Source organism: Trifolium pratense, linkage group LG6, assembly GCF_020283565.1.
Source record: "Trifolium pratense cultivar HEN17-A07 linkage group LG6, ARS_RC_1.1, whole genome shotgun sequence".
NCBI classification, from domain to species: Eukaryota; Viridiplantae; Streptophyta; class Magnoliopsida; order Fabales; family Fabaceae; genus Trifolium; species Trifolium pratense.
In genome coordinates this window covers 42,883,911-42,900,486 of record NC_060064.1, presented here as the reverse complement: position 1 = coordinate 42,900,486, position 16,576 = coordinate 42,883,911, and the positions used below count along the sequence as shown (strand labels likewise).

The 16,576-nt window shown below is 33.0% G+C and overlaps 1 protein-coding gene across 3 annotated transcripts; it reads left to right on the top strand.

Moving 5' to 3' along the window:
- Positions 1–14,290: 14,290 nt before the first annotated feature.
- LOC123889823 (AT-hook motif nuclear-localized protein 23) lies at positions 14,291–16,355 on the top strand. Of its 3 annotated transcripts, XM_045939324.1 has the most exons (3): positions 14,294–14,451; positions 14,639–15,475; positions 16,203–16,355. In XM_045939324.1, exon 2 carries the CDS (start codon positions 14,653–14,655, stop codon positions 15,454–15,456), a length of 804 nt encoding a protein of 267 aa, XP_045795280.1. In that variant the 5' UTR covers positions 14,294–14,451; positions 14,639–14,652; the 3' UTR covers positions 15,457–15,475; positions 16,203–16,355. The 3 variants fall into 3 exon arrangements, with proteins under 3 accessions (XP_045795281.1, XP_045795280.1, XP_045795279.1); XM_045939325.1 differs by lacking the exon at positions 16,203–16,355 and having other exon boundaries at positions 14,291–14,443; positions 14,650–15,708; XM_045939323.1 differs by lacking the exon at positions 16,203–16,355 and having other exon boundaries at positions 14,639–15,708.
- The last annotated feature ends 221 nt before the right edge of the window (positions 16,356–16,576 follow it).

Sequence of the window (16,576 nt, the reverse complement as noted above, 5' to 3'; positions counted from 1 at the left end):
AGTGGCTAGAAATTCCATTTTAAGGGCCCGTTTGGTGCGCACGATAGGATAACGACATGATATGATATAAAGCAGGATAAGAATATGATAGGATATAAGCAGGATAGCAGTTATCCTGAGTTATCCTATCATTCGTTTGGTGCACACAAGATAACAAACATGATAACTATCATATCATGTTTTTAATACATACTCTCCCATAATTACATGATAAAATATATAACATACTTAAATGATAAAATTGCCCTTGTAAAACAATTATTATTTTTATTAATTATTTTGTAATATTTTAAATTTTATAAATAAAAAATATAAATAAGTAATCAAATAACTTTATATATTTTTAAATAAACATCATGAGAAAATAAACAAGTTAAATTTTTTATATGAATCATAATCAAATAAATAACTCAATTATATATGTTAGATAAGCTAAATAAATATATGATATATTTCATATGTAATAATAAAACTACCATTGCAAAAGAATTATATTTAATTTGTTATAAAATTTAAATTAATATAACTTTTTTGCAATTTTATAATAATTATTTTACTTTAAAATATTGTAATTTTAGTAGAATTTTGATTTTTTTTAGATTATATAAATTACAAAATTAGCCTTACGAGAAAATTGTTTATATATTTAAAAATTAATTATTTTATTTTAAATGTAATATGAAATTATTTAATTATTTATAATTATATTATTTAATATATAATTATTTATATTTTATTATTATTATTATTTATATTTATTATTTATATTTTTTTATTTTATATTTATTAAAAAAATTATTAATAAATTATTTTCTTATTCTATCCTGTTTAAGTCCAGCTCAAATTCAGGATAAAATTTTTAACTAGAGAGAGAGACAAGATAGAATAAGTTTTAGGATTAAGATTAACTTATCATATCCTGCTGTCGCTCCAAACGCTGGATTGAGACATGATATGATACAGTTATCATATCCTGTTTCTTATCCTGCGCACCAAACGAGTCATAAAGATAAATAAGTAGAGTGTCTGAGATTCGAACGCCGGCTCCTTCATAATATATGTGATGTCCCTACCAACCGAGTTAAACTCACTGGGACTTCAGAACATTGGTCACTTTGTTAATTTTGACTTTAGTATTATTAATGAGTGAAATGAACTTGATCCCTTTTAGAATTTGGACAGACAATAACTCAATCCTATGAAATTGGTTTATAAGATGAGATAAACAACTTTTAGTCAATTTCAGCTGATGCTGGACTTTTTAACGCCCTTTTACAGCTAGAACTAGACATTTACATCTAAAACTAGACATTTGGAGTTTGACCCAAGTTGTGTGATAGTAAATGATGGTCGATGAATTTTGGATAAACATGTTCAAAACATGAGAACTACTCATCACTTACACATGTTTAGATGACATCTAATATAAGACTTTTTTTTTTTTTATGAATAATGTAAGACTTCATATAAATGACAACACTTGTTTTTGTACCAATTTTGTTTTTGATATTGGAACACAATATGACACAACTACTACATACACCTCGTACTATCCACCGACCTGATTTATATGGTGAACACTATTTTTTTCTTTTGACTTTTTTTTTCTTGAATTTCAGAATTTTGGTAGTTTGGATTCTAATTTGTTGGACGCCATTCGAAACTTGTGGAAAAATGATGTTTCATCGAAGGTTAATTTTTTTGGCTAGAGGTTATTATTACAGAAATTACCTACCAGAGCAGCGTTAAATCACAAAGGTATTTTAGTCAATCTGCATGATCTCTCTTGTATTTTGTGCTTTATGGACATTGAAGATTGTTCCCATCTTTTCTTTCGTTGTTCTTTTATCAAAGATGTGTGGAATGAGGTTTTTAGATGGGTAAGATGTAGTTTGACACCAAATTTGGAAAGATGAAATCACTTTATGCACTTCGGAAATATGATTAAATCTAAAAAAGGTTCTCATATTAGACACTTGATTTGATTAGCTACCACTTGGTGCATCTGAAAGCTTAGGAATAATGTGATTTTCAATGAGACTTTGCCTAATGCCGTCTCTTTATTGGACGATATTAAAGCTATATCTTGGGTTTGGTTTAGTGGTCGATCCAGACGCCATTCTTTGTTGTCTTTTTCTGAGTGGTATTTTGATCCTTATGGTTGTTTTCAAAGTATACTATAATTTGCTTTGCATTGTAAGGAATTGAGTACCCATTATATTCCCTTATAATACTATTTTGCTTATAAAAAAAAAATATAGACAACTTTTGTAATATAAAAGTTGAAGGGAAAAAATACAATCACCTACCCCGAAGTCTCTTTAAATGACATATACCTCCCCTCTAATTTTAAAATAGTCTTCCACTCTTTTAAAATAGATTCTTCAAAAAAACTCTTTTAAAATAGATTGAAACACCCCTTTTGAGTTTAACACTGTTATTAATATATATGTTAAACACTTAATTTTGGAGTTGACAAGAAAAAAATACACAGCTTCGTAGGATATATGTTTTCTAAGTTACTACAACATTTTCCATCACAATTTCTAACAAAACATTATTCACCGTACGTGCATAGTGATCTCTATATATGTAGACGATCTTTACTTTTTCTGAGTAAATATTATATAGATGAAAGTCTTTTTTTAATTTTATATATATATGAAAGTTGACATCTCTAGTTTGAGAGTTTTTGGATTCATATGCCGGCCGGCTAAGGCTTATATTCTATAAAATATATTGGACAGAGATTGTGTCTTTTGTGCCTATATATAACATTAAATTTTAATATTTATATCCATTTATTATAATTTAATTTATTCAGACTAGCTAGGTAAAATTTCCTTTTAAGTTCCAAAGAAACCATATTAAACATTGATCGTGTGCAACTTCACACCCTAAAATTTTATAATTAAGGTGAGCACTCCGGTACACATCTTATGTGGATGTGTACTGATACATCGTTGAGGTGTATAATTTTAATTGGTCTACGTGTAATGATAATTTAACATGTCATTTAAAGATTTATTTAAATAGAAGTTTTCTAAATTACTCTTTAAATTTACAAAAATTTCAAAATGGAAATTATTGTAATTTAGAAACCTTAAAAAGGAAAGTAAAATATTGTCCATCTCTCTCCTTCAATCTTGGATTCTCATTTATATAGGATTTTAACTTTTAATATGTGTATTTTTTCTTCTTCATCAATTTCTATTATTTTTTGTAATTATAGCACCCCTTAAATTCATTCTGATCCCTTTCTTTCAATTCCTCCTAAAGTTTATATTTTTATTTGATATCTGCAATTTCATGGTTTTTCAATGTTTGGGCATTGGATTTTTGTTTTGTTTTAGGTTGTGGGTGTTGGATTTTTTTTTGTTTTAGGTTTATTAATTATTAAGGGTCATAGAAAATTGTCATTATTTTTATTTTTGCTAGTGGGGTTAGGGCCAAACACGAAACTAAAGAATTTTGGAACTGAAAATTAAAGAGAATAAAAATCTCATGATAAATTTGAACTGGCTTAGTTTTAAGACAAAAATTTGAGAACAGAAACCATATATTTGTCATGATACCATGATTATATATTGAAGGGTCGTATTTCTGAAAATCAAAGTTGAAAGATGTTAATTTTTGTTTAGAAAAATAGTATTTTTGAAGAAAACTAAAGTTGAAAGGTGTTGTTAATTTTTGTTAGAAAAATAGTATTTTTGAAGAAAATTAAAGTTGAAAGGTGTTGCTAATTTTTATTTAGAAGGGTAGTATTTCTGAAGAAAATCGAAGTTGAAAGATGTTCTTGATTTTTGCTTAGAATAGTTGTATTTCTCGAAAGAAAAAAAATCAAAGTTAAAACATATTGTTGATTTAGTATTAGCTTATGCTCTCTCTCTTTATATATATATATATATAGAGTCAGGATCCGTTGACACCAACTAGTTTGACACCAAATGTTACACCTCTCAATAACGTTTTAACCGATATAAATTTTATAAAATCCACCGTTGGATTGAAAGTTTACATCATATAGATCATTTGTGTAAAATTTCAGACAAATCCAAAATCATTTGATATGCTATTGAGACACATAAAGATTAACGGCATTTAAAAAAATACAAAAACCGTTAATTTTGATGTATCTCAATAACATATCAAATGATTTTGGATTTGTCTGAAATTTTACACAAATGATCTATATGATGTAAACTTTCAATCCAACGGTGGATTTTATAAAATTTATATCGGTTAAAACGTTATTGAGAGGTGTAACATTTGGTGTCAAACTAGTTGGTGTCAACGGATCCTGACTCATATATATATATATATATATATATATATATATATATATATATATATATATATATATGGGTTTTGCTAACGTACACCCACTTATTTTTTAGAAGGTGTGTATTAGCAAGTCATATTTAACCCTACTAACCCAATAATTTTTCAAAAATCCTAACTCAACTGCTAGCACAGATATTAAATCGTATTTCAATTAGATTATAATTGGAATGATATATAGTAGATACTTAGAAATTCTAATTTTGATAATCTAATGGTTAAATCACAACTAACCGAACTATCAGTTACTTAAGAATTGCATTGGGCAAATTTCCCACCGCCTAGTGGGCTACGACGCGCCCTAACCATTGGGCTAAGCCTGTCCAAAAGCTGGGAGGGCAACATGGGTCTGAGGGACGAAAAGCCCGTATTCTTAGGGAATGTACATTGACCACAGAAACCCTCAGGATACGGGGGGACATGGTGTTGGGATAACGCCTCTACCCAATAATAATTAGGCCACGTGGCACCTGTACTGTCGGCTCTCTCGGAACTCGCCACTCCCCCATTCCCGAGTCTTTTTCGCTATGTCAGGTATCTATTAGGCCTATAAAAATGGGCGATGGAACCACACTTTTTACTCACATAATCTCATCTTCAAAAGCTTAGACATAGAGCAAATTATGGCTAAGTGTCACCATCACATTTTTTGTAGGAACAAGAATAGTAATTCCTTTGAAAGGACAATTAAATCTCAACTAATTATGCCGACCGTGATTTGTCAAGAAAATTAATCCTACCTACCGTAACTAAGGAAATATACGCATAGGATTCAAACTTTTGGCAATATAATGGTTCGATATCAACTAGTTGGATTACTTGTGGCTCAAAAAACCTAGTTATCAGGAAAAGATTATTAAGTCTCTACCAATTCTACCAAATCTAACATTTCAACGTAGTTAGATTAACTAGACTCAAGAAAACCTAGTCAATATGAAATGACCGTCAGGTCTCAACTAATTTTCTCAACTGTGGCTAACGGAATCAATTCATCTCGGACAATTTATTCAAGTTGACCTAATTGAAATGATAAACACTTAAGAAATTGAATTTCAACAATCTAACAGTCCAATTTCATATTGTTGGACTAACTATTACACTAGAAACCTAGTTTATTATGAAAGGGTTGTCAAATCAAACCCAACTAGAATGAAAGGGACTAAGGAGACCAAACCCTAAGTAATTATAGATCAAAACCTTAAACTTAAAACATCATATGCAAAACCTAATTAGTTATACATGTTTTCATCAAGGAATTCAATTTTTCTTAATCAAGTTGTTCAATATCACTTAATTAAAACAAATACTTATGAATTTAAATTTCGACAATCAAGCATTTCTTGATTGATATAAAAAGTCCATTTACAAAACTTTAGTGTTTTTTAAAACGAGATGAATTAAATATGAATTTTCTAAATAAAAAAAACAAGATAAAAGTAACGAATATTTTGACCTAAAAATCAAATTTTGAGCTCCTATACTTTTGGACAAACTTTTTATAATGCTCTATTCATATTTTGCAAAATCATCATAAATACACATCTCGACTTCACAACATGATTGAAATTACATGCATAAATATTTTGTGGGAATGAAAACATGACATTTTTTATGAGGATGAAATATTACGAATCACTAAAAATTAACAATATTACAATAAAATATATACACTTTTTTTTTGTACAAAATAAAATGTATTTTAATAATTATATGTATTAATGGTTAAACGGTAAATAAATATTAATCTTTATATACTAATAATATTAAAAAAAATATTTGAAAGGTAAATGATATTGGAATATAAAAATCATACGTTTTTTTCTTTAGAAAATACAAAAATCATATTATTTTATAGGATATTATAATACTATTAAAATATTTTTTTTTGGAGCAAATATTAATTTTTTTGAATCTTGTTAAAAAAAAAACGTGAAAATTTAGGTTGAATGATTTGATTTGATGCATATTTTGATTTGTTGTAGAATATGATTGATGATTATATTTATGTGAAGGATATATTTGTAAATATTAAAAAGTAGTGTTTAAAATAAAAATTTAATAAAGAAACAAAATCTGCATTAAATGTTTTTCATTTGTTAACCACATCAGCAATGTACCGGTACACATCCACATAATATGTGTACCGAAGAATTTACCTATAATTAATCACTCTTAATTTATATAATTTCTGCACTTTTGCATCTCTTCAATAATATGTTTTGCACCACATTTAATTTGTATGATTTCTCAAGATAAAGGCCAATATTTTGTTGTCATATTCATAAAAGAGATTTAACAAGTCTTGCATTGTTGTGCTGCAAGTAACAATGACTTTACTTACTTGAAAGAACTACTCATCATGCAGAATCAAGATCCTAAGGATCACAGTATGAACCCTCCAAAATTATCTGTACTCTTTTTTCCTTTTTTAGTTTTTTTTCCCATTGGGTTTTACTAGAAAGGTTTTTTAACGAGGCAGATAATTTGTTGTTTTGCCATTGAAACAGTGATTTCGTGAAACCTAGTTCTTTTCTCCTGTTTTGTCTTATTCCTCCTTTCTCACAACTTTCAACGTCGGTTGATTAGCCAAACGAGAGTTTAAAGTCCTAACCCGGTTTCTCCGGCAACGGAGTTACCCTCGGTTAGGGACCAGTTTTGGCGAAGCAATTGTACGGCGAAAGTTTTTCTCTGAAGGATGGGGGACGATGATCAGGATTGGCAGACAGTTAGAGGTCGTCACAGACAAGACAACAAGAAGTACAAATCTGATATAGCAACAGCAAGGAATCACAATAAGGATAATAATAACATCCTCACCACATATTTTTTTACGGATTTTCCGGATAGCTTCGGGGCAAAGGCTATGTTCAACGTTTTTCACCACTATGGGGATATCATGGAGGTAGTGATACCAGCAAAGAGGGATAAGGGCGGTAGAAGATTTGGTTTCGCGCGGTTTGATCGGGTAGCTGACTCACGAGAGTTTGAATCCACGCTGGATAATATTATCATCGGGAGAGATAAAATTTCAGTCAATTTATCTCGTTTCAACCGTTCAGATGGGTACAAACGAAGCAATGTCAGGACTGAGGACTCGAAGAGGAGTCATAGAAATATACAACCTGTGAAAGCAAATTTACAACCCACTTTTAGAGGCGGTCAAAATCAGCATTATTATGATACGGCAGCGTTGGGGGACAATTATGCTCAGGCGGTGCTGAAGGGGGGAACCAGAGATGGAAGCGGAGGGCAGAAACGGGTTGTTGTTTCCTATGAGGCTGAGAAGGAAGACATGTTGAGATTGAAAAAGGCTTTTATAGGAGTTGTTATTAATCCGGGTATGTCGTATAATATCCAAAATGCTTTTCACACGGAAGGGTATTTTGGGATCAAGGTTACTCCTTTAGGATCAAACTTGACATTGTTAGAAGGCCAAGAAGAGGGAGAGGTGCAAGCTTTACTAGTTGACGCGAAAGATTGGTTGGATCAATGGTTTAGGGAGATTCGTCCTTGGTGTCCAGCGGATGTAGATGTGGATAGAGTGGCTTGGTTAAGAATTTTCGGAATTCCTCTTCATGCGTGGAATGACATTTTTTTCACTCAGGTTACGAAACCGTGGGGCACGTTCATGAATTCTGATGATGCAACAAATAAGAAATTAACCATGGATGTTGCCCGAATTTTGATTCGAACTTCTTGTCAACAAGTGGTGGATGAGTTTTTTGATGTGAAAATTAATGGAGAAATTTTTCATCTTAGGATCATCGAAGACTCGTATGGACCCATGAGAATTTCCTTACCTCAAGTCCAAGCTCAAGATGGGAGAGCTAACGAAGGAGATAGCTCAGAGGACGATGAAGACGAGGCGGAGAGGCGGTTGTTGGCGGTGGATGAGGAACCGGAGAGAGAATCAGAGGGGGAGGGGGAAAATTTATTGGCATTAAATTCTGTTGTTAATGCAAATAATTCTCCTATTATTGTTAAAGATAAGGATGGTGCATCATTAACTGATAGGGAGGTTTTGGAGGAAAAGTCAATTAATTCATTTTATTTAAACAATAATCAAATTGTTGGAAATTTGAATTTTGTTGGGGGGTGTGCGAATGTGGAAGGGGGTGTGGATAAGGAAGACATAATTAATGTTTTGGATGGAATTTTGCTGGGCCAGGAGAAGCATGGGCCTGATATTTCTATCAATTCACATGATTCTGTCACAGGGGGTGCTTTTAACAGGCTGACTCAATCTGAAGATATGGGTATTTGTCACAAATTCAACCATTTGAATGATATAGATGGTGGATGTTTGAAGGAACAGAAGGGATGTGTGTATAGCGATGGCCCAAGGAGTGTTTACAAGAAATTGAATAAAGGCCCAAAAAATCACAAAACTTCACAGAAAAATTCCATCACGCAGAAACACAAAAATTCCATCACGCAAAAACACAAAACTCCACAAAACAATTCAACCACACAAAACCAAAGATTACCTATCTTTCCACCGTCTGCGTCTTTGAGAAAACAACAACATCTTAATCGCAGCTTAGTCACACGCAAGAATCGAGCTTCCTCTTCAATCTCTGCCGCACAACCTTCTCAATCCGATGAGGAAGAAGGATCCCGGCGCGGTCCTGTTGCTAGTGGGGTTGTACGGAGAAGCTTGTCATTTCACGACGATAACGAAGATAAACAATTGGCTGCAGTATCTGCAGCTGAAGACGTTTTGAATTGTAGTTCGATCAATTCGTCAGATATTCGTAATTGCAATAAATTTTTTTTAGAGTATTATGATCAAGCAGTGGCTACAAAAGTGTGGCGCGGAGCTTTAGAATTGGGGGTGGAGGTGACATCGCCACAAGGGAAGTGCGCTAATGTGCTGGGTGCAAAAGATGGCACGGAGGAGGTTTGTATTCATCACATTTATGTCAATGAAAAAAAAGAATTGGATGACAGTATTAGAAGGAAGCACAAACAATCCCATCTTTTATGAAGATTGCTTCTTTGAACATGCGGGGGTGGGGAGGGAGTGCGAAACGGCGTAGACTGCACTTGTTTCTTCAAAAGGGGGGATTTGATGTTTGTTTGCTTCAAGAAACCAAAAAAGTGAACATCCAAGATCATTGTATTCACAACTTATGGGGTCACAAGGATGTTAATTGGGTGTCGAAGGATCCGGAAGGACTCTCCGGAGGTATGTTAATTATTTGGAACTCTGCCTCTTTCAATTTACTTAATAGCTTTTCTGGTGATGGTTTTTTGGGCATTAGTGTGGATATGGATGGTGATGTGTTGCATATTGTCAATGTATATTCATCTTGTAATTTTGTCAAAAAGAAAAAATTGTGGGAAGATTTGTTGACTTTAAAGCAACATAGTGGAGTAGGAGAGTGGTGTGTGGGAGGAGATTTTAATGCCATTTTACATTCTTCGGAAAGAATAGGTAGTAGTGCGGACGGCAGACAAAGTGAAAGAATTATGTTTAATCGTTTTGTTGAAGAGATGGGAGTGATAGATGTTCCGGTGTTAGGAAAAAAATTCTCTTGGATCAGTGCGGATGGCAAATCAAAGAGTCGGATAGATAGATTCTTGTTATCTGATGGTTTTGTTACTAAGCATGGTATCACCGGGCAGTGGATAGGAGATCGCGATATATCTGATCACTGTCCAATTTGGTTGATAGTCTCACCGTCTCACCCAAGGACTGGGGTCCTAAACCTTTTAGGGTGATCAATGGTTGGTTGGATCATCCGGATTTTATTTCTTTTGTGGAGTCCTCATGGAAGAGTTTTGTTGTTCATGGAAAAAAGGCTTATGTATTAAATGAGAAGTTTAAACTATTGAAAGAAAGTTTGAGAAAGTGGAATAGAGAGATTTTTGATTTTCTTGATCTTAATATTGAGAAGACTGTGAAGGACATCAATGACATCGAAGGTCTTTTGGGTGGAGATGACATGGATGTAGAGTTAACTAGAAGGGAAGGGCTTAATAAAGATTTTTGGAGACAACTTCATCTCAAGGAGAGTCTTCTAAAACAAAAGTCTAGAACGAGGTGGGTCAAAGAAGGTGATTCAAACACTAGATACTTTCATGAATCCATAAAAAGTAGAAGAAGAAGGAATCAATTAGTGGCTTTGAAGGACGAAGACCATTGGGTACAAGGGGTGAAAGAGGTGAAGGGTTTTGTGAAGAATTTTTTCGAGAACAATTTTAAGGAGAATTGGGAGAATAGACCGAATCTCAATGGTATTACGTTTCATTCACTTTCTGATGAGGATAATTTTTCGTTGATGGCACCTTTTACCGTTGATGAAGTTAGAGATGTGATTTGGAGTAGTGATGGTAATAAAAGCCCAGGTCCAGACGGTTTCAATTTTAATTTTTTGAAAACTTGTTGGGAGATTTTAAAAGGGGATATTATGGAGTTTTTGTCAGAATTTCACGACAGCGCATCCCTTCCAAAGGCAATTACCGCTTCTTTCTTGGCTCTTATTCCAAAGAAGGATCATCCGCAATGTCTTACGGATTATAGGCCTATTTGTTTGGTTTCTAGTATGTACAAGATTTTATCAAAGGTCTTAGCAGCTAGGTTGAAGAAAGTAATGGGCAAATTAATATCGGATGTTCAATCTGCTTTTTTACCCAACAGGCATATTCTGGATGGAGTATTAGTTGTTAATGAATTGATAGATTTAGCCAAAAGAAGGAAAGATAAATGCTTGATGTTTAAGGTAGATTTTGAAAGGGCTTACGATACGGTGAATTGGAATTTTTTAGAATATATGATGACTCGAATGGGCTTCGCTGAAGGATGGCGTCGTTGGATTCGTGCTTGTGTGTTCCAAAGTTCCATGTCTGTTTTGGTAAACGGTAGCACAACGGATGATTTCAATGTTGGTAAAGGTTCGAGGCAAGGAGATCCACTCTCTCCTTTTCTTTTCTTGATTGTAGCTGAAGGTCTCACCGGCCTTATGCATAGTGCAGTGGACAGAAGCCTTTTTCATGGTTACAAGGTTAGTAACAATATTTCTTTCCATACTCTCCAATTTGCTGATGATACTATTTTTGTGGGAGAAGGTAATTGGGATAATCTTTGGACTATAAAAACTGTTTTGCGGAGTTTTGAGATTGTGTCTGGTTTGAAAGTTAATTTTTACAAGAGTAAGCTTTACGGAATTAATCTTGAGGACCAGTTTTTACGAGCTTCTTCTTCCTTCTTGCATTGTGAAGTGGAGTCTATTCCTTTTCGTTTTCTTGGTATTCCGGTAGGAGCTAATCCTAGAAGAAGAGCCACTTGGTTACCTATTTTAGAATCCATGAAAAAAAGACTTTGTGTTTGGAACGGTCGTAACCTTTCTATAGGAGGTAGGGTTACTCTCATTAATTATGTTCTTTCAAGTCTACCTCTTTATTTTTTTTCTTTCTACAAGGCACCGGTTTGTGTGATAAATGAGTTGATTAGTATCCAAAGAAATTTTTTGTGGGGCGGTGGAACGGATAATAAAAAAGTGTGTTGGGTGAGTTGGGACCGCATATGTCAACCAAAGGACAAAGGAGGATTGGGTATAAAAAATCTGGGGCTCTTTAATTCCTCACTTTTATGCAAGTGGAAGTGGAGATGCTTGGAGGAAATGATAACGCCATGGAAAGAACTTTTGAATTTTAGATATGGATCTTTCACTGCAAATCTTTTGCATGGAAAAGGGACGGAGGGGCTTAAACATTCTTCAATTTGGTGGCGAGACATTTTGAAATTGGGTGGCGGGGGGGAAGGTAATTGGTTTGGTAATAATGTTAGTATCATACTCGGAGATGGGAAAGACATAAGTTTTTGGAATGAAAGATGGATTGGAATGAAGCCTTTTTGTGACTTGTATCCCGCTTTGTTCGTAAAAACAGTTCATCAAAATGCCACTATTTCGACCATGGGGACATGGGATAATAATATTTGGTCGTGGAAGCTTGATTGGACAGACCTGCTTACCGAAACAGAAACTGTAGCAGCTGCAGAATTATTTTCGGCGGGTATTTTTTCAGTTCAATCCGCTTATGCGGTTCTGCTGAAGAGAGTTAACTTGGTGAAAATTGAGCCAAAAACATTGTCAGCTTTGAAGGATCTTTGGAATAATAATGTTCCGACGAAAGTTAGCATTTTTGGTTGGAGGTTGTTATTAGATAAATTACCAACAAGGGAGACTCTTTTCAATAGAGGTATTATCACCAATAATTATGAGAGATGTTGTATTTTCTGCTTTAGGGAGGTGGAGGATTCTCAACATATTTTTTTCAATTGTCAAGTGACTCAACAAGTGTGGCATAACATATTTAGGTGGATGGACAGAAACTGCTTATCTTTTGAAGATATCCCTCAACATTTTATTTTGTTTGGAGACATTGCAAGAGGTAAACTTAGCAAAGGATTCCGACATGTTATTTGGTTAGCGACGACATGGAGCATATGGCGTATGCGCAATAATATATTATTTAAAGGTGAACATGTTAATATAGCTACTTTAGTGGACCAAATTATTTATATTTCTTGGTTTTGGTTCATAGGCCGAGGTAGTGATGTTAATGTTATTTTCTCAGAATGGTGCAATAATCCATTAGCTTGCTTTGATTGTATTTAATGTGATTATTCTTGAATTGTAAGGGTTGAGTACCCCATGTACTCCTTATAATTCAAATTTTACTTATAAAAAAAAAAAAAACCATATTAAAAATTGTACAACCTTGGTCTTTAATTTGTATATGTTAATGCCAGCTGGGGAGTGAAAACAAATGACAAGCGGCATCTAGGGATGGATTTCAACCCTAACATGATATAAAAGAAGAGATGTATAATTTCAAGTCAAAACGACAAAACCTCTTGAAATAAGTCATAAAACTCTTATTTTATTTTTTTTGAGTGAAGGGGTTTTGTCTAAATTCTATATGACTTTAAAAATACTTATGAAAATATTTACATTTATTAAATGCTGAGTCTGATCTAAATAAATTGTTTTGAGTGAAGGGGTTTTGTCTAATTTTTTTTCAAGTGAAGGGGTTTATATCTTGATAACTAAAATCATGCCTAACAATGATTAAGATGCAAATTAATTTTTTCTTCGATTTCGAGAGTCTCCTCTCTCTCTCTCTCTCTCTCTCTCTCATATGAATCACTTTGTTGTTTTTATTCGTCTTTGATACATGAGACAAATGTTATATTTTACAACCTTATAATATGTTTAATAAGAATTATAACTTATAAGTTGTAAAATATACTCGAATATTCTAGGTCGATTTTAATCTCTATTTCTCAACTAGTTATTTATTATTGTCCTTGTATCTACAAATTTAAAACAAAAACTAACCTGTTCTACTTGTCATCAGTATGACCCGATATTCGAATAAATCGGAGATATAAATGGTTAGAATTGTGTCCAAATTAAAAAGTTACATTTTTATCAGTTTGATAATTTTTGGCCCAAAATTGACCGAAGCCGTCCGATACTCAACCCTATTGCTAAATCCCAATTTAGGATTTATTAGACCAAATTTTTTAAGTTAAAAAAAGTAAAATTAAGTTTATATATTCATTTCTTGTGGTCAACAAAGCCTAGTACAATTGCGTGTATTAGTTTAATAATCCATGAAAGAAAGAAAGCTAAACCACAAATTATTTTGTAAAGTAATTGTTCAACATGTGCAAGAATTACTTATTAGTTAAGGGTTGAAATATTATATGTTTTCTCTTTGTCGAAAGGTAACCTAGGTTTCCTAAACAACCATCTAACCTACCCGTCTCTTTCTCTATTTCTTTCTCTCTCTTTCACATTTCCATACATCCTCCAAAGATATAGACACAAAAATTTAACTTAATCCCATGATTTTAAAAGTCTATAATTAACTATAATTAATGTGGTTTTCAAAGAAATTAATTAATAAGAAAACTAACATAGTTTAATCCCACCATGAATATTTTATTGTTATGAATACTTTCCTAGTTGTGAGAATGGCTGCAAGTTCCACCACTTTATTTATCTCTCTGTCTCTCTCTTTCCTCTTCCAATCTCATCCTATTCCGTTTTCTCAGCAGTACTCAATTGATCCATTTGTTTTTCTATTCGTTTTGAGGTTTGAATCATTGGACACTCTTAAATCTATAATACTTTCTTTCTCTCTTTTTTTATAATTAATTTTTTTTTAATCCTGTTTACATATGATATGATATAATTTAATTGTTCATTACTATTCTAAAATTTCTTTCTTATTTAATTACTATAATTTTCTATCTTTCTTTTTTGTTTTTCTACTTGTTTAGAAAACTTTGAGTATATGGCCGGCATAGACTTGGGTTCAGCATCACAACACTTTGTTCATCGTCTCCAACGCCCTGACCTTGAAGTTCATGATGAGAGTCAAGACCAAGATGGAAACAACAACCATGAAGGGCTTGACCTAGTTTCACCAAATCATGGTCTTGGTGATGTTGTTGGTCGTAGACCCAGGGGAAGACCTCCGGGCTCAAAGAACAAACCTAAACCACCAGTTATCATCACAAGAGAGAGTGCAAACACACTTAGGGCTCACATCCTTGAGGTCAGTAGTGGTTGTGATGTGTTTGACTCTGTGGCTACCTATGCAAGAAAGCGTCAAAGAGGGATCTGTGTCCTCAGTGGTAGTGGAACTGTCACTAACGTGACCCTGCGACAGCCAGCTGCCGCAGGATCTGTGGTGACACTTCACGGAAGATTTGAGATATTATCTTTGTCTGGATCGTTTCTACCTCCCCCGGCTCCACCTGGTGCTACAAGTTTGAGTGTGTTCCTTGGTGGAGGTCAAGGTCAAGTTGTGGGAGGAAATGTTGTTGGTCCTTTGGTTGCTTCTGGGCCAGTTATTGTTATTGCTTCATCTTTCACTAACGTAGCATATGAGAGGTTACCGTTAGATGAAGATGAATCTCTTCAGATGCAACAAGGGCAATCATCTGCAGGCGGTGGTGGTGGTGGTGGTGATGGTGTTAATAACTCTTTTCCTGACCCGTCTTCGGGGCTTCCATTCTTCAATTTACCTCTAAATATGCCTCAATTGCCTGTGGATGGTTGGGCCGGAAACTCCGGTGGAAGACAATCTTATTGAGCTTAATTTGGGGACAAAGGTGAGTTGAATTCCATGATTTTAATTTCCTTTGAATTAATCATTTGTGAAGAAGCACTGATTTTCTATTGTAGTCTTGTTTTCTTAATTTAATTCCTTCGCTAGGTATGTTGTAAGAATTTAATTTTTAATTAGGAACAATTGTGAAACATTTCTCTTTGGTTGTTGGAGTTGCTAGATGAATTAGATTCTTGTGATTAACCCTTCAGTTGAATAAACATATCTTTGCATACATTTTATAGGTTTTGATGATATTGTTTTCTTCCATATATAATAAAATTCTATGTTTCCATGGTTTAGATTTGGGTGGAACAAATGAAAATTCTTACATGTTAAAACGAATCAAAAATAAAAGTATCGAAACTATATGGATAACTTCTTCATCGTTCAAAATAATCGACACAATTTGTCTTTTTTGTTGGCACTCAAAGAATAATTAATTAAAAGAATCCAAACATTATTGCTTTTGACCTAATGAAGGTTATCGTCCCTCTCTCTTATAATTAACTCCACCATAAACAAGTGGGGAAAAACTAATTATATTTCTTGATTTATGTTTCCTTTAATTTAATTAATGGGGTTGTCATATAGAAGTCGTCTAATAAACATTTTTTTTTTTTGGGTCAAGCTAATAAGCATAATTTATGTCTTAATAATAAACAATTTTGTTGACATTTAGTAGCATTTTGAAGCATCTAACTTGATCTCTTCTAAACTATAAATTTTAGATTCCATTCAAGTGGAGAAGAGAAATCTGCAGATGGAAGAACAAATTAAATTTACATGTAAAGTGAGAGGGCAAAGATATGATAAAAAGCCCTAAGTTAAGTGTGTTATAGCAATTTTTTTAGGGTTTTATTATAGAATTTATGTTAACAATATATAGTTTTTTTTCTTCCAAAAGGAACAATATATAATATTTAAAACAAACCTTGATAGAAGTTAAAAAAGAAGTTAAAATATATTAATAGAATCTTCTATTAGCAAAGAAAAAAGTTAAATAGATTCTATGTTAATTTTACTATATTCAAAGTATTCTAAGAGACAAGATATACCTGTGCAAAACACTATACTTTTTAATACGACCTAAGATTAATATATT